Source organism: Coenobita brevimanus, chromosome 100, assembly GCF_032717465.1.
Source record: "Coenobita brevimanus isolate Jiangsu-jjx chromosome 100, ASM3271746v2, whole genome shotgun sequence".
Lineage (NCBI taxonomy): Eukaryota > Metazoa > Arthropoda > Malacostraca > Decapoda > Coenobitidae > Coenobita > Coenobita brevimanus.
Window position 1 is genome coordinate 19,291,004 of NC_137053.1, and position 25,348 is coordinate 19,316,351.

At 41.5% G+C, this 25,348-nt stretch overlaps 1 protein-coding gene across 1 annotated transcript in view; it reads right to left on the reverse strand.

Annotated features, from left to right (window-relative positions):
• LOC145414607 (synaptogenesis protein syg-2-like) overlaps nucleotides 1-25,348 on the reverse strand; it is a 629,376-nt gene that overhangs the window by 284,109 nt on the left and 319,919 nt on the right. The window contains exons 4-5 of the mRNA XM_080284134.1: nucleotides 23,994-24,107; nucleotides 5,687-5,962 (exon numbers count right to left, since the gene is read on the reverse strand). Coding sequence (XP_080140260.1) covers nucleotides 5,687-5,962; nucleotides 23,994-24,107 — 390 coding nt within the window. The remainder of the gene's footprint in view (nucleotides 1-5,686; nucleotides 5,963-23,993; nucleotides 24,108-25,348) is intronic.

Consider the following 25,348-nt stretch of genomic DNA (forward strand, 5'->3'; position numbering starts at 1 on the left):
GACCAAAAGGTCTCTATCTTTCTTTGAAAGGACTTCCTAAACCTGAATCCAGACACTTAACTAGCTAGAAAGGATTATGGAGAGGTTATGACTGTTGTCAATAGCCTCACTGTTACAAATGACCATTCAGAGAGTGAAGTTGCTCTCACTGAAGAGTATAATCGTCTACTGACACGTGATGAACAGCAAACCCGGCTTCTGCTTCAAGTACTAACAGAAAATCGTAAAGAGTTTCCTAACGTCAGAAAATTAACGCATATCAAACAACAATGTGTGGTTAGCAACCATAATACCCCCGTCTTTGAACGACTAGTACTCCCATACTAAGGGAGGGGGACCCGAATGCTTGTATTTTAAGCCACTTGAAGTTCACTTCATTTTTTTTAAGAAATTATCCAAAATTTCAATAAATATAACTTTAAGGTCATGGTGCAACCCGTAAAACTTGATTTATAAAAAAAAATATATATATATATAATTTGCATCGAGAACTTTTAGCTCAACAGGAAAAAATTTAGAGATTAGGAGTAGAATATTTTGAATTAAAAGTGTTTCCCTATATACTTAAGAACCACCCTAATATATATATATATATATATATATATATATATATATATATATATATATATATATGTGTGTGTGTGTGTGTGTGTGTGTGTGTGTGTGTGTGTGTGTGTATCGTCATCATCATATGGACCTCCTTTCCCACTCAAGGGCAAGGTGAGGAGTAGCAATGTGCAGACAGCACAAATTTACCCAGTCCAATGGGCCACGCTTCCATTCACTCATCATTCAAGCCCCCAGAATCCTGGCTCTATCAGATATGCCAAAAACATTCATCACCTTCTGTAGCTTCACATAAACGTATCCGATTGAGTCGAACCGGACGCTGCCACGTTAAAGAGGGGTGCCAAATCCCTGATCATGCACTTCTCCTCACAACATTCATCCAGCCAGCCCGATCTCTTGTCAGTTCCCTAGCTTCACTGACTTCCAAACCTCTCTTCCTTACTCACTCATCCACCATATCTCTCCACCTTCTCCTTGGCCTACCTCGCCTCCTCCCTCCTTCAAAATCGCTCAGATATACCTTTTGCACTTCTCTAATGTTATCCATTCTCTCCACATGACCATACCATCTTAGTACATCCTCTTTGATTCTGATGTCCACCGACTTCCTCGCTCCACAGCTTTCACGACTCATAGTATTTCGTATCCTATCTACCCTCTGTACTCCACACACATTCATCAGCAGTCCCATCTCCCCTGCTCTTACTCTTGACTTATCATTCCCATGCCACACCATAGTCTCACATCCATATGTTAAAGTTGGCACTAACATTCCTTCATGTAAGCCTCGTGCTGCTGAAACACTCAAGCCTCTATATCTTATCAAGGCCTTCATTGCACCTGCTACTTTTCTTCCTTGTGTCACTCTACTTTCAACATCTTTTGTACATTTTCCTCTCTTTTCTGTCACTGTACCCAGGTATTTGAACTCTCTCACCAATCCCAGTCTCTCTCTAATCACTGTAACATGGCACTGGAAGTCACCTTCTCTCTCAATAACCATCACTTTACTCTTTTCTACATTTACTCTCAAGGCACGATGCTCACAGACCTCAGCAAAACTTTGCACCATCCTACCAATTTCTTGTCCGGTACTTGCAAGCAATACTGCATCAACATACAACATATTTGAGATATTTCATTCATCACCATTCAGTACCAACACCATCCCTCTCACCATTACTCGTGTTTTCACTTCTCTCATCACCCCATCCATATATAAACTGAACAACCATGGGAACATCATACAGCCTTGTCGCACGCCCACACCGATCGAGAACCATTCACTTAGTTGCCCGTTAACACTTACACATGCTTCATTACCATTATAAAAACTCTTGACGGCACCTAGCAGCTTACCATCTACACTGTACATGTGCAAAACTTTCCACAATCCCTCTCTGTCCACTTTGTTGTATGCTTTTTCCAGATCCAATCCCATAAACTCTTTATGGTCCTTCTCACAAGCCTTCTCTGCTACCTGTCTCACTGCAAATATTTATTCCACACATTCTCTGCCACTCCTAAAGCCACCCTGTTCATCACTCACTAGGACTTCTGATATCTCTCTTACTTTCTCTATAATAATTCTTCCATATACCTTCACTCAATAAACTTGTGGTGGATGGGGGTGCCCATCATCCACTCACTCAATGTAGAGATGCCATACGATCTCTTCACTGAGTGACAAGCCAAATGGTTTCCTGTACCCAGGAAACCATTTACTACGCTGGGTGGTAACCATATAACCGGGGTTTCTGGCAGGGTTAAGTGTCCTCCAGATTCCCCCATCCAAAATCGCTTAATCATGGCAGTCATTTCAGAGAGCCTCAGAGGGCCCAATACCTTCCCAGGGCCCCAACCAAATGGGCAGATTTGCATGGCCATGTGGAATGTGAGAGGTGTGAATGAGGACAACAAGAGGGTGGAAGTGGTGAATGTGTTCAGGAGTGTGAGATATGCATGATGGCATTGTGTGAAACGAAGATGAAAGGGTGTGAAGTGGAGGAGTAGGAGGGTGTGAAATGTGTAAGACCGGGAATGAATGGGCCAGGAAGATGCGCATGGAAGCAGTTGCTTTGTTAATGAATGAGGTGTGGCAGAGTGAAATGAGAGACTACATATGTGTCAGGTCGAGGTATATGTATGTCAAGTTCAAGTTTGAGAAAGTGAATGCAGCAGTCACTGTAGCATATGCACCGTGTGAGGACAGGAGAGAGAGTAAGACAGGTTTTGGGATGAGCTGGATGAAGTAGTGGGAGAAATGCCCAGACACTATACAGTGATCTTTATGGGGGATATGAGTGAAAGAATAAGCACTGGTCTTGAGGATGACATAATGGGTTGTTATGAAGTACCAGGAGAAAATGATAATGGGAAGCGACTAAAGGATATGTGTCAGGAGAGGATGTTGTGCATTTGTAACTCGTATTTCAAACACAAGATGCACATAAATATACATGGTATAAATGGGACAGGGATTCTGTTCAATGAAGCCTGATTGATTACGTGCTCATAGAGAGGTCGATCATGGGAATGGTTCCTGATACAAGGGCCATGAGAGGACGATGTGGAGGTCTATCAGATCATATGATTGTGGTATGCAAGATCAAGCTGAGAGGGGTGAGGTGGATCAGGAGAGAGAGGAGCAGTCAGAGAGAAAGACTAAAAGCTGAGAAGCTGAGGATCAAAGAAATGACAGATCATTACAGGACCAAAGTAGAGGAGGAGTTAGAATCAGTGAATTGGAATGAAATGGATCTGGACAGCATGTGCAATGCATATAGGGACTGCATAGTTAGGAATGCTAAAGCGGTGTGTGGCGTGGCAAGAGTAACAACAAAGAAGAAAGGTACGGCATGGTGGGATGAGGAGATTAAGAGAGCAGTGGAAGAAAAGAAGATGTAGCTAAAGGGTTTACAGGACAGGGGTTCAGTTGAAATAAGAACTGAATATAATGAGAGCAAGATGCACAGAAAGAGACTAGTGAAGAGGAAAAAGGAGGTAAATGAGGATTTAGGAAGAAAAATGAATGCGAACTACTCTGAAAATAGAAGATTATTCTGGAAAGAGGTGCAGAAATACAGAAGTGAAAGTGGAAAGAAATGTGATGGTGTGAGGGATGTAGATGGAAGATTATTAACCCATGGGGATAAAGTATGGACCAGATGGAAAGAACATTTTGAACAGCTGGTGAATGAGAATAGAAAGAGCAGAGCGGCTGTAAACATGATTGGTTTTGGGGGTGTGCAGAGATGGAATGCAGTACCAAGAGACGTGGCACTCGCACAGGTGAAGAGTGCTGTGAAGCGGCTGAAAAATGGGAAAGCAGCTGGGTTTGATGAGGTGTATGCAGAGATGCTTAGGTGTAGTGGAGGGAGTGGAATGAAGTGCTTGCTGGAGATATGTAAGAAGGCATGGAGGAGTGAAACTGTGCCCGAAGATTGGAAAAAGGCTGTGTTGTACCCCTGTACAAAAATAAATGTGAGCGAAGTGAGTGCAAGCATTATCGTGGCCTAAGTTTATTGAATATATATATATATATATATATATATATATATATATATATATATATATATATATATATATATATATATATATATATATATATATATATATATATATATATATATATATATATATATATATATATATATATATATGACTTCAGGAAGAGATGGAATGAACTGCAGAAGAATATGGGCAAATGGCCACTGGGTGTGAAGGATGTTGTGGAAGGAAGTGAAAAGTAAAACATATTGAGGTTGTCTGGAATGATAAATGGATGGCGAGGGAATGAATTGGGGAATGCATGAGAGTGGGGTGGGTGCAATAAAAGAACCTGGTAAACCAAAAAAATGACAAGGAAAGACAGTGTGCAGTGGCACAGACAAGCATGATTTTCTTTGTCATGATAATTCTCACAGGATACTTAGTGAGGCAACAGCAGACAAACACTGAAACAGACCAGAGTAAAATATATTTCAGTATTATAATAACTTAGCATTCAAATCTAAAATCAGTGTGAAAAATCAGATAAACTATATATATTTATATATATATATATATATATATATATATATAATTTGCAAACGTAACACGTTAATGAAATAGGAACGAGTGCATTAGTAAAATGTCTAAAACAAACCAAGCTCCCTAATTTGTACCACAGTCAGCTAACTTCGTCAGTGATGCAAACAATTTTCTTTGTCAGGATAATCACGGCTTCAAAAATGAAGTAAGCTGCCAAAGTTCCTCCCAGGTCAAACATCACGACGAGGGACCATATACTTCTGGGCTTAAAAAGCTGTCTCATACATTTACACTTTCTTTTCTGACTGTAAACTATCATTACCCTCTTGTATGTTATCTAAGTCGCCGGTGGATTTACATTCATATAATGTCCAGAAATAAGATTATAAGGAAAAGGTCTTAGTGGGCTTTCATAACCGACAAGAGTATGAACTATGATGTGATCCCCAAAAGGGCTAATCCCACTTATGTACCAAAAACTCATAGTTATCGTATCACATGTGGAACCATATATATTGCAGGTAGAAGGAAAATATCCTAAAACATTAAAGGCCCAACAACCGTGGGTTCCAGATTACCGATTACTTTTAAATATTTTCTATTGGCAAAATATTAAGGAACGTTGTACAGCCAAAATCAGGCACAATAAATTAGTCAAATACAGTGGGTGACAAACGATTCATGTAGAAAACTATCGATCCCCAAATAACCCCCAAAATATACACGGCTACAAGGCAACTTCTAGTTTATCAACATTTTCAGAAACACCTTAAGTGCACTAACACCTTCAGTAAGAGGACATCATTTTATATTCTGTCTTTGGTATTTGCAGCCGATTCTTTAACTTATGAAAAATTATTCATATTGAAGGGGATAATGAAGGCTATGTCTAACAAGTTCAGTTTGAAAAGGCTATGTAAAGTTGATTAAAAACGCCTGGATATAACAGGAGTAAAATGTATAAGATATCCTCACTGTGAAGGGGTTATAGGAATGTTAAAGCTAGGAACAGACTAAGCCTGTATGGTTACTAAATTAATGCTCTGTCCTCAAATCACACAAGTACATATAAAAAATCACTCACTGTACAACTCCAAGAAGACGACTGTGGAGAGAGGCTCAGTGATATTATTGTTGGAGGCCCGACAAGTGATGTTAGCGTTTGCGTAGTCTCTGGTGAGGGCAGGGATGGCCAGTATGGTTCTCACGTAGCGAACACCCACACCCACGCCCACGGTCAACATCACGTCGTCGTCCTCCTCGTGCGAAGCAAGTAGGGTGCCGTCCTCGCCCACCGCCACGCTTCGATTGGACAGCATTTGCCCACCCTTCCACCAAGTCACCTCAGGAGGGGGACGACCTATAGCCAAGGAAAAGCCAAGTGCTTAGCTGACGAGGTCGTTCTGTTTACTCTGTTAATATTTTTTTTTCTTAAATCACTCTGCTGTTTATTTATTGTTCTGTCTACATTTATCCATCTGTATTCACCTGGAATCTGTTCAGTTATCTGTCAACTTTTTTATTATCCATATATTTATCTACTGATTTTTCCCCTGTATTACTCAGGTGAAATAAGAAGCAAAGCCTTAGTGCCTCCAAAATTCATACATCCGTAAGAGCAACCAAAGAAAGCCAAAATGAAGATCTAGTCACTACGACATGCCTGAGCACCTTGTACTTAACAAAGGATGTATGTAAGGGGGGGGGGGAGTGATAAATTGAGGCAAACTGTTATGGAGCAGAGTAGTAGTGTAACATGGGTCACAAAAGTATCGGTGCACATTATACTTGAAACATTTGGGACCACAGAATGAAGGTCACAGAAATATTAGAGTTAGACCTACCACACGTTGGTAGCCCTGATGTCGGGAGGTGTTATATATCGCCAACTCGCAATATCCTCTTGCAAATGCAACAGATGTTATGTTTATATAAACTGACATCGTTCATATACAATGCGGCGTTGGTAATGGCAGCAGATGTTCGAATGATTTCAGTGGGCATCTAACCTCCTGTGCTCCGATACTTTTGACTCATAATACACCCAAAAACACTAATTTCTCCCCCCCCCCACTTGGAGCCGGACTCGCGGCCTGTGAACGACCGGGCGATCGAACACTCCACACCACCGCCCCTACCCCAACCCCAGTGTAAGCGTTGTTGGATAAATGTGGAACGGCCAAAGCTGTTGATGTTACATTGTGTCATGATTGGCTTTATAGACAATCAGAACCAGTAGGGGCAAGTATATAAAGGTATTTAATGTGTAATACTGTGCTGTTATCCACAACGTATGAGAAAGACATGAAAATGAAAGAAGACCTACAATGTATTATGTGTTATTGTCAATATACTTACATCCCATATTATAATGTTACAGATAAGTATACTATAATGAACAACATCTGTTGGAAGATATGATGTCATTTCTCGTCCATTCTGGCTCCCACCTCCACCACCCTTCTCTCTGGGCTCCTGTCTCCACCAAATGTCTCCTTTACCTTCTCGTCCCCCACTCCCTCCCTTTCGTTTCGTTTCGTTTTTAAAGGCTCCAACATGCTTGCATGTGTCGGCCTTGGTCACCTAATGGCGGCTGTCCACGCTGCACGATCCATTGCAGCCTCCCTGTTCAGTCCCTTAACCCTAAGGTCACACTTAATGACCTCGTCCCATGTCTTTCTCGGTCTGCCCCTCATAACCCCACCCCCAATATTACCACTTCTCACCTTCCTCACCCAATTATCATCCCCCATCCTCTCCACATGTCCAAACCACCTCAATCTACCTCTCCTCATCACAACACCAATACACTCCAGTCCCATCCCACCTCTCAACTCTTCCATTGTAAACCCAGCCCCTCCAGGCCTTGGACGCAGGGACGCACTGCACATCCACCTAATCATTGTCATTTCTGTACGTCTGAGCCGGCGAATAACTTCATCCTTCACTGCCCAGGTCTCACTGCCATACAGCATTACACTCCTAACACATGTTGCATACAAAGACCCCTTAGCACGTAGGGAGAGCCCTCTCAATGTCAGGAGAGGCAAGAGCTCCCTGAACTTCTTCCAACCACTTCTCACCCTAGCCACAGAGCTAGCTCCAGCCCCACCTCCAGCACACAACATGTCTCCCAAATAACAAAACTCTTCCACACACTCAAGAGATTCACCAGCAAGTTCAATCCTTTCACGTCTGACAATCTCCCCCTGCTCACCCCGGCACGCTGTACACATAAAATCAGCAAAATCTCGCAATCTACCTCTGATACCACTACATCTCTTATGCACCCATTTATCACACACACAGCACAAGATGGAATTACTTCCCACGCCCTTGTGGCAAACTGCACATGGCCACTCTCCCTCATCTTTGACAGTACCGCCACCAACCCTAGATATCATCACTTTTGTTTTATCTGCATTTACCCTTAAACCCTTTTGCCCCATACCATCTCTCCACTTCCTAAACCTTTCCTCGGCCTCCCTTTCATTCTCTGCAATCAACACCAAATCATCAGCATACAACAACTCCCACGGGAGTCCGTTTCTAAAGTCACGTGAAAGGGCTTCAAGTACCATGATAAACAACATGGGACTCAAGACTGACCCCTGATGCACACCAACATTCACGGAAAACTCATCACTCAAATCTCCATTCACTCTCACCTCGGTGTGGGCACCCACATACATGGCCATAACCACCTTAACCAGCCACTCCTCCAAGCCAAGCTTTCTCATTGCCCACTTCACCACCTCTCTAGGGACTCTGTCAAAGGCCTTTTCCAAATTAACAAAAACAAAATAAAGATCCCTTCTCCTACCAATATATTTTTCCTGAAGCTGTCGAACAATGAATATGGCATCAGTGGTCCCCCTATCTGGCATGAACCCGAACTGCATCTCATCAATATTCACTCTTTCTCTAATCACACCTTCTAAAACTCCCTCCATTACCTTCATTATCTGATCTAAAAGCTTTATACCTCTATAATTTCTTTTTTCCAGAGCATCACCCTTCCCTTTATACACATTTACAATTACACTCTTCAGCCAATCATCTGGGACAACACACTCATAAATAATCCTATTTATCAGGTCAGTGACTAAACTCACCCCTATATCGCCTGAGGCCTTCAACATTTCGGCAGTCAACCCAGACACACCTGCTGCCTTCCCCACCCTCATCCTGCCTATTGCCTCACTCACAGTAACAGTATCAATCAAAGGCCAAGGGCCAGACACTGGATCTGCTGGCTCCAAACCTTCCCTGTCCCAGTCAAACTCCTCATTCAACAACCGGTTATAATGCTCTCTCCATGCATCTTTAATATCCTCACTGTTCACCACTGCCCTTCCTTCATCATTCTTCACACACTGCTCATCTATGATATCCCGATTATCCCTCTTCACCTTGACCTGCCACCCTAAATATATTTTTCCTTTCCCCATGATTTAGGTTACCAAGTAATTGTCTCTGTGACTCAGACTTTGCCCTGTATACCTCTCTTCTAGCCCTACGCTTGGCAGCCAAATATTCCTCTTTGCTACCACCCTTCTTCCATTCCCGGAAAAGCCTTCTTTTCTCCTTAATTGCAGCTTCTACACCCTCATCCCACCACCAAGTCACTTTATGTCTTGGTGGTCCTCTTGTCCAGCCGCATGTTACATCAGTAACTCTCAAGAAATTGTTCTTGAGGGCTCTGTACTGTTCATTAACGCCTCTGTCTACAGCTCCCTGTTCAGCCACCACTCTCCTCAACTCGCTATAGAAGGCATCCCTTACTACTTGGTTTTTCAGCTTCCATATTTTCCTCCTAGGTACATAAGTCCTCTTTTTCATCACTTGTTCTTTAAGCACCATATCACAAATCAACAGTTTGTGCTGCTGCACACACTCCTCACTTCCTATAACTTTAACATCCCTCACTAACCTCCTATCGGCCCTCCTAACCAGAAAATAATCTATCTGACTGCTATTTCCCCCAGACTCATACGTAATTAACCTACTGTCTCTTTTCCTAAAATATGTGTTTCACACAATCATATCCGTTGGCTCCCCAAACTCGAGTATCCTTTCCCCTTCTGCATTCCTTAGACCATATGCACATCCCCCATGCACTCCTTCATAACCTTGTGCTGCTTCACCTACATGACCATTTAAGTCCCCTCCCAAAATCACTATCTCATCATCCCACATACCACCCACTACACGTATTAAATCATCCCAAAATCTATCTTTCTCTGATTCATCCAATCTTGCCTGTGGAGCATATGCCGATATAATTGCAGCTATCTTTCTTCCCAACAGAATTTTCACTACCAATATCCTATCGCTTACTCTGAAAACATTCATAACATATTCCACCCATTTCTCCACAACCATCACACCAACACCTCCATATCCGTCTGTCCCCCCCTGCCAAAACAACTTATAGCAACAGTCCTTCCCAACAATCATTCTGGCTGATCCACCCCTGTACCAGACTTCCTGCAAATACTCCACATCCACCCATCTCCTACTGAATGCCTCAACGACTTCCCCTGCTCTTCCCCTCAAACTTCCCACATTCCATGAACCCACCCTCATCCCCATGGGTAATTTACTGTCCTCAGGCTTGCTTTGAAACTTATTTTGTTTTGTCATCTTCAGTATTAATAAAGGGGGACAGACACAGCACAGGTCCCACTCACTGCACAGTCCCAGGTCCAGGCAATGGATCTGGGACCCCTAGCCCACCAGCTTACCAGTGGCTGTGGTAGTGGCCTCGGGTCACCCCGCCAGGACAACTGCAGGGACACCCTTCAAGCGCGTCTTGGCACTGCAACTATCCCGCCATTATACACCCACTGATAGGGCAGCCTCCTGGGGCGCTACTCCCAGGTTCGGGCCCCTCTCTATTGGGAGGAAGCGGCAGCCTGGGAACCGCAATGCCCTGTACCCTCTAGCACAGGCCTGAGCCCCATCTCGCCCTGGACCCACGATCTATGCTGGCGGAACCCACGCCACGCCTGCCCCCAGAAGTCCGCCACTAGGTAGCGGGGGCAAAGTTTTCTGGCCGCATGCCCTTGCTGGCGCCAACCCCTGTAACGTAGTGGGATACGTTGTGTGAAATGTAAACCAAAATGAACCAAAATGAACTAAGATTATTATGAAATGATCCATCAGATATTGATCATAATAATATTATCATTCACCTCTGTATTAAGCACCAACAAATCAATAACACACAATACTTCAATATACCTGTCAATTATTTCGTTCTGTTGTAAGCTTTCACGTGACATACACACTGCACGTTGAACCTTGTGTTACAAGGACATACGGTTGTATATTGTTAACACAGATAATGTGTGGTTTTGGACATCCATTTATTCATATCAGTGTGGCAATATAAGCCTTATATTATAAACATATAAGGTTTATATTCCTGTCATTATTGGATGAACGAAACGAACTAAGGATCGGCTCTAACCAACCACAAACTCTCTGCCTTAACGAAAAAATGCCAACCTTTTGTCAAAACAGTGACACAGTGTCATTATGTATACGATTGGCCCACATTCAGTCGTATTCATAATGACATTGTGTCACTGTTCTGACTAGAGGTTAGAATATTAAAGCAGAGAATTTGTGGTTCATCAGAGCCGATCCCTGATTATATATATGCTGACTCCATATCTTCTTTACCCCGGCACAGTTGTTGACTTTATACACGGGTTTTATTCGCTCCTGTGTAGAGTACAACTCTCAGGTGTGGGGAGGCTCCCCACACACAGTTGTTCTTAATAGGGTGGAGTCAAAGGCTATTCGTCTCATTAACTCTCCTCCTCTTACTGGCTTCCTTCAACCTCTGTCTCTTCGCTGCACTGTTGCATCTTGATCTCTTTTCTGTCGCTGCTTGAATGGTCACTGCATCTTTGAACTGTCTACTTGCATCCCTCCAACACTACAACGGGCACGTAGCTCCCGTCTAGCAACAAATTCTCATCCCTTTTCTGTCCAACTCTCTAATGCAAGAGTTAACCGTTACTCCCACTCCTTCATTTATGCAACAGTTCAACTCTGGAACTATCTCTGTCTGTATTTCCTACTTCCTATGATCTGTCTTTCAAACGCAGTGTGTCAAGGCATCTCGAAATGAATGGGTTTAAAATTTGGCTCCCTGTTATCTTTTTTTTTTTTTTTTTTTAGCAATTTGCGGGCCCCTGGTCTTTGGTTCCTTCTTCCTTGCATAAAAAAGGGAAGGTTTATGTTCCTGTCATTATTCGATGAACCAAACGAATCAGGGATCGGCTCTGATGAACCACAAATTCTCTGCTTTAACGAAAATATTCCGACTTCTTGTCACAACAGTGACTTAATGTCATTATGAATACGAATGAATGTGGGTCCGTCGTATACATAATGACATTGTGTCACTGTTTTGACAAAAGGTCGGCATATTTTTGATAAGGCAGAGAGTTTGTGATTCGTCAGAGCCGATCCCTAGATTGTTTCGTTCATCCAATAATGACAGGAACATAAACCTCATGTGTTTATAAAGTAAGGCTTAAATTGCCACATTAATATGAAATAATGGACGTCCAAAACCATACATAACCTATGTTAACGATAAACAACCGTATGTCCTTGTAACACAAGGTCCAACTTGCAGTGTGTCTGTTACGTAAAGCTTACAACAGGATGAAATAGTTGGCCAGTATTGTATGTTATTGATCTGTTGGTGCTTAATACAGAGGTGTATAATAATAGCATCAATAGCTGATGGATCATTTCACAATAATCTTAGTTTATCTTGGTTAACAAAGGGAGGGAGGGAGGTACGAGAAGGTAAAAGAGACATTTGATGGAGGCAGGAGCCCAGAGAGTAGGGTAGTGGAGGTGGGAGCCAGAATGGATGAGAAAAGACATATCTTTCAAATGATGTTCACTATAATATACTTATTTGTATCATTATCATAGGTGACATAAGTATATATCCAATAACACTTAACCCCTCCACACACGATGAAGTGTTTGTTGTCATATGGGTGTGGCTGCAACTATACTCATTGATGCTTTTGTCGTCATTAAGGCATAAAAACTTTCAGCAGAGAAAAAGTTTTTTGCTGATCGGCGTCATTTTTGGAGGCGTCATAGCTTCCCTGCTCCTCGTCAAAAGTAATGAGTTGCCAACTGTGGGTCCCGATACCAGCAAGAGCGCGGACAGGTTATTCAGTACCAAATGAGCTGTGAGTGGGGAAGGTACTGTGCAGTTCTGTCCCTTTAAATTTCCACTCTTACCCCTGTCTTGGCTGTGCAAGATATTTCACTCTACCAATAATGCTTGTGTATAGTGTTTGGGCACTATTGTGATTAGATTTGGTGTTTGCAATAGGAAATTTGGTGTTTGTGAAGCATTCCTGGTTGTTATTAGCCGTTGGCCCAACGAAGATTGTGCTACTGTTTCTAATCAACTATGCTGCCTCTACCCTGCACCAAATGTAAGTATTCAACTATAAAAAATAGTGACAACGAATCATGTGAATATAGTGTGCATATCTAGTGTACATAGAATTGGTGAAATACATGCAGTAGCTTAGAGGAAGGCAGGAAACTGCCCTACTGTCACAACACGGCATGGGTACACCGTAATTTTCTGCATTTTTCTCGAAAGCTATGAGACCTAGGATCACTGTTTTTGGCTCAAATGAAAGCCAATGAAATTCTGCATAGGATGATAAAATAAAAACATTACAGTGGCGACAAAAGTTTTTCACGAGCTCCCCGAATAAAAAATCTGTTGTCTGTCGGAAATGGGTTTTACTTTTTTGCTTATTACTCGAACACCATAACTCATATCAAACTGAGGCCTCCGGCATTCGAAAGCTAATGAAATTATCTTTCGAATGATCTTAACATGTAGAGATTGGTTAGTAAGCATCTGACTTATGATTTTGGGAAGTGAAATCTATGATCCTGAATGTTTATTCCAAGGGCCCTAACGTATGTGTAGTGTGTTTTCTTGTGTTTTTTTTGCTTATTATGTTGAACAAACATCGATGAGTAGGAATATGTGGGTTATGTGGCAAAATGAATAGGTTTGGGTGGTGAAAATAAGCCAAGAATACACTTTTTTGGAGCGCGCAGTGGCTGGGGGGGGAGGGGAGAAAAACTACTGCGTCACAGCACAGAAAACTTATTAACTTATCTGCGCAGGAAGGGGTTAATACATTCTTAGTCTTTCATTTTCGTGCCGTTCTCATATGCTATGAATAACATCACAGTATTACACATTTAATCCCTTTCTATACTTGCCCGTGTTGGTTCTGATTTTCTATAAAAACAATCATGACACATTGTTACATCACCAGCTTTGTTTGTTCCACATTTATCCAACAACACTTACACCGGGGATAAGAGGGGTAAGGACGGTGGGTTTGGGATGTTCTGTCACCTAGTCACTCACTGGTCATGACTCCGGCTACTGGAGGGGGGGGGGGAAACAAGTGCTTTCAGGTGTACATGAAACATTACCAGTAAGAATATCTGTTTATTCTGGGACTAAGAGGCGAGACTTGTAGAAGAGGGATGAAATACTGTTACCAAAAAGATGGATGACACCTTCAGGAGGAGATTAGGCAAACATTTTTTTCTGGTTCAATAGCAAAAATAAATGGAAAGTTTTTCTGTCTTCTCCTGAATAAAGTGTATATGGAATCAAAACTTGTAAAAAAAAAAAAAAAAAAAAAAGGGAGGGGGGACACTTAGAAGCTTATATTCTGCACCTTTGAAATAACCTAACATTTGACTTTGCGCTGGGACTTTGAACTTCGATTGATTACTTTCCAAATCCAGCTGCGTCATATTTGCTTATCCTTTAACCCTTTCACCAAATTTGGTGCAAATCAGACAACAACTGTCTGACTTGACTATGCCCAGTGTCTTTGATCTTTGACTTTTCCCTGTGACCTTGACCTTTGACTGATTGTTTTCAGATTCGAGTCTCTTTATTGTTGTTTCAATCTGAACTCTTCCAGAAAGGTTAGTATACATCAGATAAAAACCGTTTGTCTTGATTTTCCCAAGAGACCCTCACTTTTAATCTATTGTTATAAAATAACAAAAGGCCAATCTCTTACATGATCTTCAACTCATTCACTCAATTTGATCAAAATAAGAACAAAAGTAATTTCGTTGATTTATTCACACGTAGACACACAAGGTTGAAAATTGACAATCATGTGACCTTAACCTTCGACCGATTGTTTTCATTGCATCCCTTCGTCCTTGCCTGACTTCTGACCCTTCGACCATACATGGTTCAGAACATCAAAATTATGTAAGATGACCTTGCTTTGATTCTTGGTCTTTGACCTTTCTCCGTGAAGTTGACCTTTCGCTAACTGTGTTAAAAGTAGAATAGTTACAGTCTTGCCTTTCCTTCAAAAACATCCACAAAGTTTGGTCCAAAACGGATGAAAGTTGTTTGGGTTGACTAAGCTCTGTGACCTTGACCTATGACCTATTGTTCTGAAAAAACAGGAGTTTTATTTGTTGCCCAACCCTCAACCATTCGCCTACTTTAATTGAAACAGAGTCCAAATGAGCTATATTATCAACCATCACACATGTCGGTTAAACCTTGACATAGCCTTGTGACTTTGGCCTTTGATTAATTGTTCTCAAATTTTAATATGTTCATTCTTGACCCTTCCTAAACCAAATGTCCAAGTTTGGTCAAACTGGACATAGACTACTTAAGTGAGATTTGCTAGGTTAGCTTTCGACCTAATCCTGTGACCTTTACCTCTGACCTATTGCTCTAAAAACAATACGTTTCCTCACTGGCTACCCCCCAAGTCTTCCACCTACTTTGGTTAAGATCGAATAAAATCTGCAAGTTATTTTCTTAACACACACACACACACACACACACACACACACACACACACACACACACACACACACACACACACACACACACACAAACACATGCCACGCAAAACATATCATCCACTCTCGCTCCATAAGCGAGGGTGTAACAACTGTAACATTTTGTTCTTTGTAAGGTGCTTGGGGACATTGCTTTTAGAAGAGTGAAATTCATAGGCATTGCGACAGTTGAGCAATGATGTTCCAAAGCTGACTAAATGTGTATATGAAAATCGTGATAGTAGCAGTCAACTCTTGTAAGAAAGAGGTGAGAGGTATGAATGTAATGAGAAGGGTGTTGCATGCCAGCCGTAATGGAAGTAGGATACGAGCACTGAGTTCAGATCAGTGTCCAGAGCAGCACTAATAAGAGAGAGAGAGAGAGAGAGAGAGAGAGAGAGACAGACAGACAGACAGACAGAGACAGAGAGAGACAGAGAGAGTTTAATGAAGTGAGAGGTGAACTTACAGTATGAGAGAAAAGCGAGCTAAGAACGAAAATGAACCGTGAACTTAGTGATAAAAACAGGACTTCAGAATATTTGACAAGTGGTCTTATTCACTGAGAAGTGGGCTTCAAATGAGAGAGAGAGAGAGAGGTGATCTTGGAATGAGTGAGATGTGAAACAGAATGAGCTGAGATGGAAGCTGAAAATGAGTGAGATGTGAGCTTAGAATAAAAGTGAGCTTATGGACAAGTCAGAAAACGTTAGAGATGAACTGAGAAAGGGAGTGATAGGTGAGCCTGAAATGGGAGAGAGAGGTGAGCTAAGAATGAATGTGGGAGGAAAGCCATTTCAGAATGAGGGCGAGATGAGTTAAGAATGAGTGAGAACTTCGACATTATGACAATTAAAAAAAAATATGCATAAAACGGGAATGAGATGAATGAGACGCCAGTTTTACACGACAGTTGGAGATAGGTGAGCTCCGATTTTATTTATTATTACATTTATATTTTGTTTATCTATTTATTTATATTGTTAGAAAAAACACAAGCTGGAAGCCCGCAAAATAGTTATTCTTTCCAGTAAAGCAGAACAAAAAAGAGCCAGATTCATAAATCCATTTTTTGTGAAATGCCTAGACACGTCGAAATTTAAAAACTGGCAATCATATGCAGACATATGAGTAAATACACATTGAGGAATACAGTCCCAGAGCTGACCTGTTGCATACAGGAAGGACTGAGGGTATTGGATAACTCTCGAATTAGAGAATGACAGATAATGGTCATCTTAGAATGAGTGAAATGTAAGCTGTGCATTCAAGGAGAATGTGAGTTTAGATATATACTGAGAGAGTGGTAAGCATAAGTTAAATGTGAGAGGTGAGCTTTATATAAACGGATGTTTGTTGTTTATTCGTCACGAGACAGACGATGGCAGAATGCCATGAATCGGCAATGGCCTGCTGCCATCTTATCAAATCTGCTCAGGAGACTGTTATGTGGGTATGCAGTGTCGTCAAGACATTGGGCAACACACACAAATAAAGTCTCTACCTTTACTCTGAAAGATTGTGTGAGAGTTAGAGATAAAGTACACTCCGTGCGTGTAACACAACTGAACTTCCACTAAAGCAACCAGTAGCAATACAGAGTGGTTAAGAATTACCCGAATTCCTAATGCTGTATCTACGGCCCCACATCTCATAACTGTAAAATGAGAGAGAGGGGTTGAAAAGAAGAGTGAGAGATTAAAAGGTGAGGATAAGGTGAGGGGGAAAAACATGAGTAAATCACAAGGAGACAGAGATTAACTCGGACGATACAGAATATGGTGTGTTTACGAAGAGTGTGGTAGGGAGTCATGGGGGGTAATGTGGTTTGTTTTAGGAGCGTGTTGTCAAGTGTGTTGGGTGGAATGAGGTGTGCTGCCAAAACTTGCCGTGGAGTGTGGCGTGGTCCGGTGGGGTTTGTATCCAAAGGTGTGGTGGGGTAACATTCACAGGGTATAGCAGAACGAGGGTGTGTTGTAGAACGTGCTTCAGTTAAGTATGATGGGATAGCGGGATATGGAAATGTTCGATTGGGTGTATGGGAATTAAGTGAGTCTGTTTGGTTGTAAGGGTTGTAGAGCGGTTTGTTAAGGCGAATTGGTGATTGGTGAGGTGTAGAAGGATTAACTATGATATAGAGGAGTGTAACGGGGCACTGGCTGGGTGTGTATTGCGATCTGGCTGTATGCAATGGGTCTTTATAATACGTAGTGGAACTCGGTGGGATGTGTTAGGACTTAGTGGGATGTAGAGGGTTGTAGTTGGGATTTGTTGGGTGCATTGAACTTTGGTGGGGCATACAGGAGGTAAGCAGGGCTTCGCGGGAGTTAGTGGGGCTTACCGAATTATGTTCGGGGGGAAGAAGGACTTGCTGGGGCTTAGTGATTTCGTTGGATATAGCGAAACTGGTAGGCTTTGAATACCTAATGAAGTGTATTAGAGTGTAGTAAGATCTGATAGGCTACTCTGAAAGTAGCTGGGTTTGAATGGATGTACTGTGCTTTTTTTTAGGATTTGGTGAGGTGTAGTTGGACTTGGTGGAATGATGTGTGGCTTGGTGAGGACTTATGGTGTTTGGTGGATATAGCTCGACTTGACTGAGATGTTCGGGCTTGGTGGAATGATGTAAAGCCTGCAGGCTTATAAAGGATTTGGTGTGGTGTAGTAGGGTGTGAAAGAGTTGGGCGTGGTGTGATACTGTGTTGCTAGGGGACGGGGGAGTTATGGAGTTTGGTGGGGCTAGTGGGATGCAAGAAGGCTTGGTGATGTGCAATGTGGTGCCTCAGTGGGGTGCAGAGCAGTTGGATGTGGCTGGAAATTGGAGGGCATAGTCTGAAGGTAACTTAGCATTTCTACTTCAAGAAATAAGAGATGTAAGCTAAGATATCATATGTCTTAGAGAGGTAAGCAGACCAGGTGAGGTACTGATAGAACTAATTGTCAGTTGCTGTGCTACAGAGACAAACACGAAAAGAAGGAACATGCTGTAGAACTTTTGCTTAATAAATACTTAAGTGTGGTAATAAAATTTCATAAGCGTCAATGAAAGAACAGGATACCGAAAAATACAGTTGAACTAGAAACACAAGACGACTTCATCCAAGCCTATCCTCCAACATCAGCTTACGACAAAGAAGTATAAGAAAATTTTATGATGATGTAGAAGAAACAATGAATGCGAACAAAATCCAAAATATAGGCCTATCTGTAATGTGAGACCTTAATGAAAAGATAGGCAAAAAGAGTATAGGTGAGCCCGCAGTAGTGAATTCTGGAATGAGTCTTTGCGATGTGAGAGCTGAGGAACAAAGAAGGGTAGAAATCATCACGGGGCAAATGAATGAAAAATTTACCAAAACAGCAACTAAAGCATCTACTGAAGTACAGGTTAGGGAATCCCGAAATAACAACCACAAAGTCTCAGAGAGTATGAAAGAACTACTAAAGAAAAGGATGATCATGAGTGCTAGTACAAGAGATCATAGTGAAGTAGCTGTTTAAAAAAAGAAAAAAAAATACAAAAGTAAAAATGAAGATACTCAAAAGTTTAGCATGAACACAACTGAAGAAACTTTAAGGAATGGAGTAACCCTGAGGGCAACCAAGAGTTGGCTTGGCGTGGGGAAAGAACAGATGCTTACTTTGACAGACTCAAACACAGAAGTCAACAAAAGAAACGAAGAGGTCAAAACAGCAGAAGAACCCAACGCAAACTATTACAATAGCAGTGCCATGATGGACGAATTACAACAGGACAGAGAACTGGTGGAAGCAGTGCTTCCCTGCGTTACGTTAGAGGAAGTAAAAAGTTGCTTTGAGAAGAATGAAGGAAGGCCAGGCTGAATGTGATGATGGTCTCACCACTCATCTTACAAAGGGTGTAGGTGGATTTGCACTATATGAACATGCAAAATTACATGCAAAATGTTTAGAAGATAAGGTCAGATCTAGATCATAATGGGATCACACGTCTCATATTAAAAAAAAAAAAAAAAAAAAACTCTGACAGTAATGATTTTAAGAGGTTTCGTCCAGTTATTTGTCGTCCTCGTATGTATAAACTTCTCACATAAATCCTAATAAATCGAATTAATCGTATACTTGATGCAGACCTCCTAAGAGAACCGGCCGGGTTTCCCAGAGGGTATAGGACAATAGACCATATACATGCTAGTAATCAAGTGACTTAGGAAAAAATTAAAAATAATCAATATTAGTGTAAGCTGTTTATTGATTACAAGCAAGTATTTGGTTGACGTAACTTCAGTTATTAAAGTAAACTCAAGGTCCAGACGTAGAAGACATTTATGCTGAAACTCAAGACGGTAAATAAAAAGGGTATTGCTGTAAATAAACTCTCTCTTCACTTGTTCCTGAGTGTCTTTATTTAAGTATAAAACCCCAATCACTTCTTGGAGGGCATCCCTTCTGGGCCTCACCGGGTTGGAGCACCTTAACACACTACAACACCAAGAGTTATATGGTTACCTCTGAACACAGTCAATTATTTCCTAGGTTACAGGAAACCATTTCTCTCGTCACTCAATGAAGAGTCACCTGAGTGGCAGCACTACACCGGGTGAGTTGGTATGCGCAACCACCTACCGTAAATTAGATTGGAAAAAGATTAGAAAGGCCTTTGTCGTGCAGTGGATTGACTCAGATTTTTTATCATGAATAATGTGCGAATACTCCACACTTGTAACACATACCCCACATCTGCATAACATCCCCACATATGCACCACAGGATCTTACCTACAACACGCACCTCCGCACAACTCCGCAACTGCATTACGCCCTCACATTAGCTCCACACCCTCTTTCCTGTACCACACCTTCACACCAGCACAACACTCTCACATCCCCAAAACTGAACCATAATTTCTCACTTGCCTCACATTCTCATGTCTCCATCATTTGTATCACATCTCCATATCTGCACCAGATCCTCACATCTGCGTCACTCCATCACATTCCCACATCTGCATCACACTCGCAGACTTGTATAACACCACCACATTCCCACATCTGCACCTGACCCTAAAAGCTGCATCACACCATCACATTCTCACATCTGCATCACCCTCGTATTTGCATACGCGTAACACCATCACATTACCACATCTTCACATCACCTTCACTCTTTCATCACACCACCATACTCCCACATCTGCAGCACACTCTCACACTGCATCACACCAAGACATTACCACATCTATATCACATCCTCACACTGCGTCACACCATACATCCCCACAGCTACATCACACTCCTATACCTCCATCACATGTCGCATTCCCACATATGCACCAGACTCTTGCATCTAAATCACACCATCACATTTCCGCATCTGCACTAGAGCTCACACCCGATTTTTTTAAAATATAATTTTAATCCCCCCACTAGCAATCTGCAACAACTCAATAAAAACTACATCAGATTTAATATAACCCAAGTTCATTAGCTCAGTGATTCTTCCCCAATGTCATATTTTTACTTCCACAACCACCGAGAAATAAATAAATCATAAGCCAGCATTATTTACAATTTCATTTAACATTAATCCCTGTATTACCTCTGTATTACCACGTTCAATTTGATTTTTATACAGGGCGTGGTAGTTGAAATCCTGCTCTCTCTCTCTACCATTTCATAATTTCAAATATACTACTATAGCTGTTAAGTGTCCCTGATTTGTATAACTTCTTGGCTAATTTCACATACGCAGCAGGTAACATTCGCTGAGTGCAGATAAAGAGAACCTTTGATATTTGCATGGATGTAGCTCCTAATGAACGTCACACCTTCAGGTCGTTATTAAAGTTGTTAAACTGCTTGATTGTTGAATGAAATTTGTTGCAGATTTTATTCATTTCTAACTTATTTTCTCCGACATTTATGTACGCAGGGACAGATCCATCATTCCCTTCATCAGCTCAAATATTCGTCAATATTCTCGCGATCAGTTTACTTAGGTTCGGTAATGAGATATTTAGTTTAAATATTAATTTTCCTTACAAACAGAAACGGGGGTCTCATGATAACGGAGCTATGGCTCCTTCCCGGAAAGTTTCATTTTCTAGCCAAAGTACATTACACTCCTCAGAGATTTGATTTTTTTTTTCTTATGTTTCCAAACAATCCTGTAATCCCTCACATATTAGATTTGCTAAAACCACTCCTTCCATCCACCCAACGTTCTGACAATCAACATCCTAGTGAGCAAATTGTCCACAGTTAGCATGTATTCTGTTCATATTTCATCCCTTCCTGATTTATCTATCCACAGCTTCCTGCACGCATACATTTAGGGGCATCGATATAAGTTTATGTATTATTGATATTTGTTACTGGAAATCACAAATTATACTACTCCAGTGACCAAATTATACTTAATTCGTCAAATTCTTGCAAAGTCACTCCCATTTCTAACTAACTACTGTACCTCCTACAACCTGTAAAGCTATGACTTCCTACCAGCGCCACACATTACCGTTCATTAGCGGAGAGTGTATCTAGATAATAAGCGTCAGTTTACTGTCTACTAATGAAACTTTTTTATTTCCTATATTATGGATTAAATTTTACATCCGCCATTTCTTTGTGATATGTCTGTCTGCAGAGGAAGAAAAAGCTCTGGCCTGTGCAGTCTTTATTCTGTAAGTCTCACCTTCTTCCTCCCATTTCTCGGTTCTTTGTAGACAGGCAAAAGTGTGCTCTAATATTTCTAGGAATTTTGTAGTCCGGGAAAGATCCATTAATACTCGTAGTCCAGAGCTCTCCACGCACAGAAGGCGATTCAGATTAACTAAAAAAAAAAAAAAAAAAAAAAAAAAAAAAATGCTTCTGTGGATTTCAACGCAAAAGTGAACAATAAGTAAATTTCTTCGCCCGACTGGTATTGGCATTCGTAAATGGCAGACGAAAGGATCAGCCACGGGAAAGAACTGACGAACACACACACACACACACACACACACACACACACACACACACACAGCGTCTTACATATCAACTTTGGCATACAAATGTTGTACATTACTCCATAAGAAGCATACGGCCAGGGGCTAGACTACTTCCAACATGTAAGGTGTAGTGTAAGTGGTAGGTCTTTCCAAACCGGCATTATATGAGAAGTATATCAAAATAAAGCTTTGGATTTTACTCTTACATACTACATCTGACTGGAATGCCTCAACTTACTAGGTCACCAGGCGACCACTTGGTTACATAGTTACCAACTGAAGATAATTTAATAGTTTGGATGCTTGGTTGTGAAGAAAGTTTGATTTAGCGAGATATATTGCTGCTTTTGCATGGTTTCTAGCAATTTTCAGTTGACTGATCGATTCAGATGTTTTTTATTTTAAGTAAAAGTTATATGCTAAGGACTTTTAGGTCTTTGCTCTGGCACAGCTGCTGTCAAACCATTTTGGGGAGTCCGATCTCTTAGTGAACTGTTGACTGGGTATGAACAATTCCATACCAGCTTGTATTAAGTTAGTAATGTTGGACTGCGTACAATTGATGTCACTGGAGAAGAAAGACTGCCATGGATTATCAGCAAGATAGTTTCTAAATCCATCCCAGTCTGCCCCATCAAAATGACATCTGGTAACTCTGACAGGTTCAGAATGGGGAGGTTTGGGTGAACTGACAAATGAGGCTTTGATGAGACTGTGGTCGGAAGATCCAAGTGGTGACAGTGCTCCTATCCTCTATTGACGGAGTTACTTCCCATACTCTTATGGCAAACTGCACATGGCCACACTCCCTCTGCTTTGACAGTACTGCCACTAGCAATAAATATCATCACTTTTGCTTTATGCTCAGTTTCTCTCATACTCTTGTGCTCAATTCTGTCTTTCCATTTCTTAAATATTTTCTCCATCTCCTTTTCACTCTCTTCAGTCAATAATGTTATAAAAAGGATATTCATAATTTCTTAAATACTGTCTATCTCTTCCTCAGTACCATGATCTACTGAAGAGGCATTCATACAGTTGCAAGTAGCATTCGAGCCTTCCTTCTATGACTTGGTCATCTTCAGTATTATCATCCTGACCTCTTGTTTTTTTCACCTGAATGCTCTGGCCAAGTAATGTACTTCTTTTCAACCTCAGGAAAGCATAATTTCTCTGTCCTTACTAGATTTATCTAATCCATGAATGTTTTATTACTAACACCAACCAAACATGTGTTGGTTATATTGCAATTACTAAGCACGTCCTAAACACTGGAGACATGACTCCATATTCTTCCTGGTTCAGATGGTTTCGTAGCACGATTCTCTTAGCAGCTTACTTTGCATATTTCACCTTTGTATTTTCTTTTATATAACTTTTTATATCGAGTTAGTTAAACTACAAAAAATAATATACAAGTGGATATTGAGGTCTATAACGCAAAACAAATCAATGGAGGTGTTATGAAATCTCTTTAGCCAACGAAACAGCGGTCTATGGTACGTACCCCCTGACGCAACGCAGTAGAGTGTGAGTGGGTCACCTTCAGTGAGAGAACGCAGGACACCCCCATGAACCGGTCTGCTGCGGGCGTCCAGCACCACCAGGCGGGACGGGATCACTGTGGGGCAGAAAGAAACGGTGGTGAACTTGCATGGTGGGGCTGTTCTGGGGTTTTGGTAAAGTGGTGGGATTGTGAATCGGTGGGGGTTTCGATGATGTCATGGGGCTGTGGTGCGGTGGTGGTAATGAAATAAGACTTATGTGCGTTTGTGAGACTGTGAGGATGTGGAGGGGCTGTGATGTGGCTAATTAATGATGGGGTTGAAATGATGTGGCGGGACTGTGGTGAAGTGTGGAATTGTGGTTATGTTGTGGTGGGGTTGTTGTGATGTGATGGGGTTGCCATTTTGGTGTGGGTCTGTGCTGATGTGGTGGGGTTGCGTTGAAAATCGTGGCGGGAAGAGAGAGAGAGAGAGAGAGAGAGAGAGAGAGAGAGAGAGAGAGAGAGAGACTGGAAAGTAGGTGGTTAGTGATGGAGAGTAGAAATGCAGTAAAGTTGCTGTGGAGGTACGGTAACATTATGTTGTTGCTATTATATTATATTATGGTACAGTTTTTGGTTATATGAGACATGACAGAGTGCAGAGCGGAGAAACACACAGGCAACAGACAGACAAAGAGGAAACTAGGAAGGTAAGGAAGAGAAAGTACTATGTGCGTGAATAGTAGGATTATATTCCGGTGGTCTTAGGGTAGGTTTGTAGAAAAGTTATGGTAGAATGAGTGATCACACAATGACAGACGGCCAAAAATCAGCATCAGGATGGGAAAAACATAGAAGAACGTTCGTAAAGGAAAAGTGGTAATGTGGAGGTTATGTTCGTATAATAACAGTGTTAGGAGAAAAGTAGGAAATAACGATAATATTGTACTAGGAGAACAGGGGAAACTGACAAACACAGATATTCCTAAGTGAAAAGGAGACAATGGGAAAGGAAAGGTAGAGAGGATTAATGAAATAATCTGCCATTGTTTTGGGAGGTTAATGGCGGGGCTATCGTAGGGCTACAGTACTGCAGTATTACGGTAGCACTTGTGTTCACGGACAAATAGAAGGCGAGGGCGCATAACTGTGAAGGTAAGAGTTTTGATGTGTGGTTGTTAAAGTTATGGTACTATAATATGAATGAAGGTAAACAGTGCTAAGGCATAAACTGGTACAAAGTATTGTTATTGCAGTGGTATACTAATGTTAAGTACTGGTCCATGTCGATAAATTTTATGGCAGTCACAGCAATGGGTGTGTCATCAGAAAGTGCTATGATGTCCCCCAAACCAGGGTAGAGGAAGACTATTACA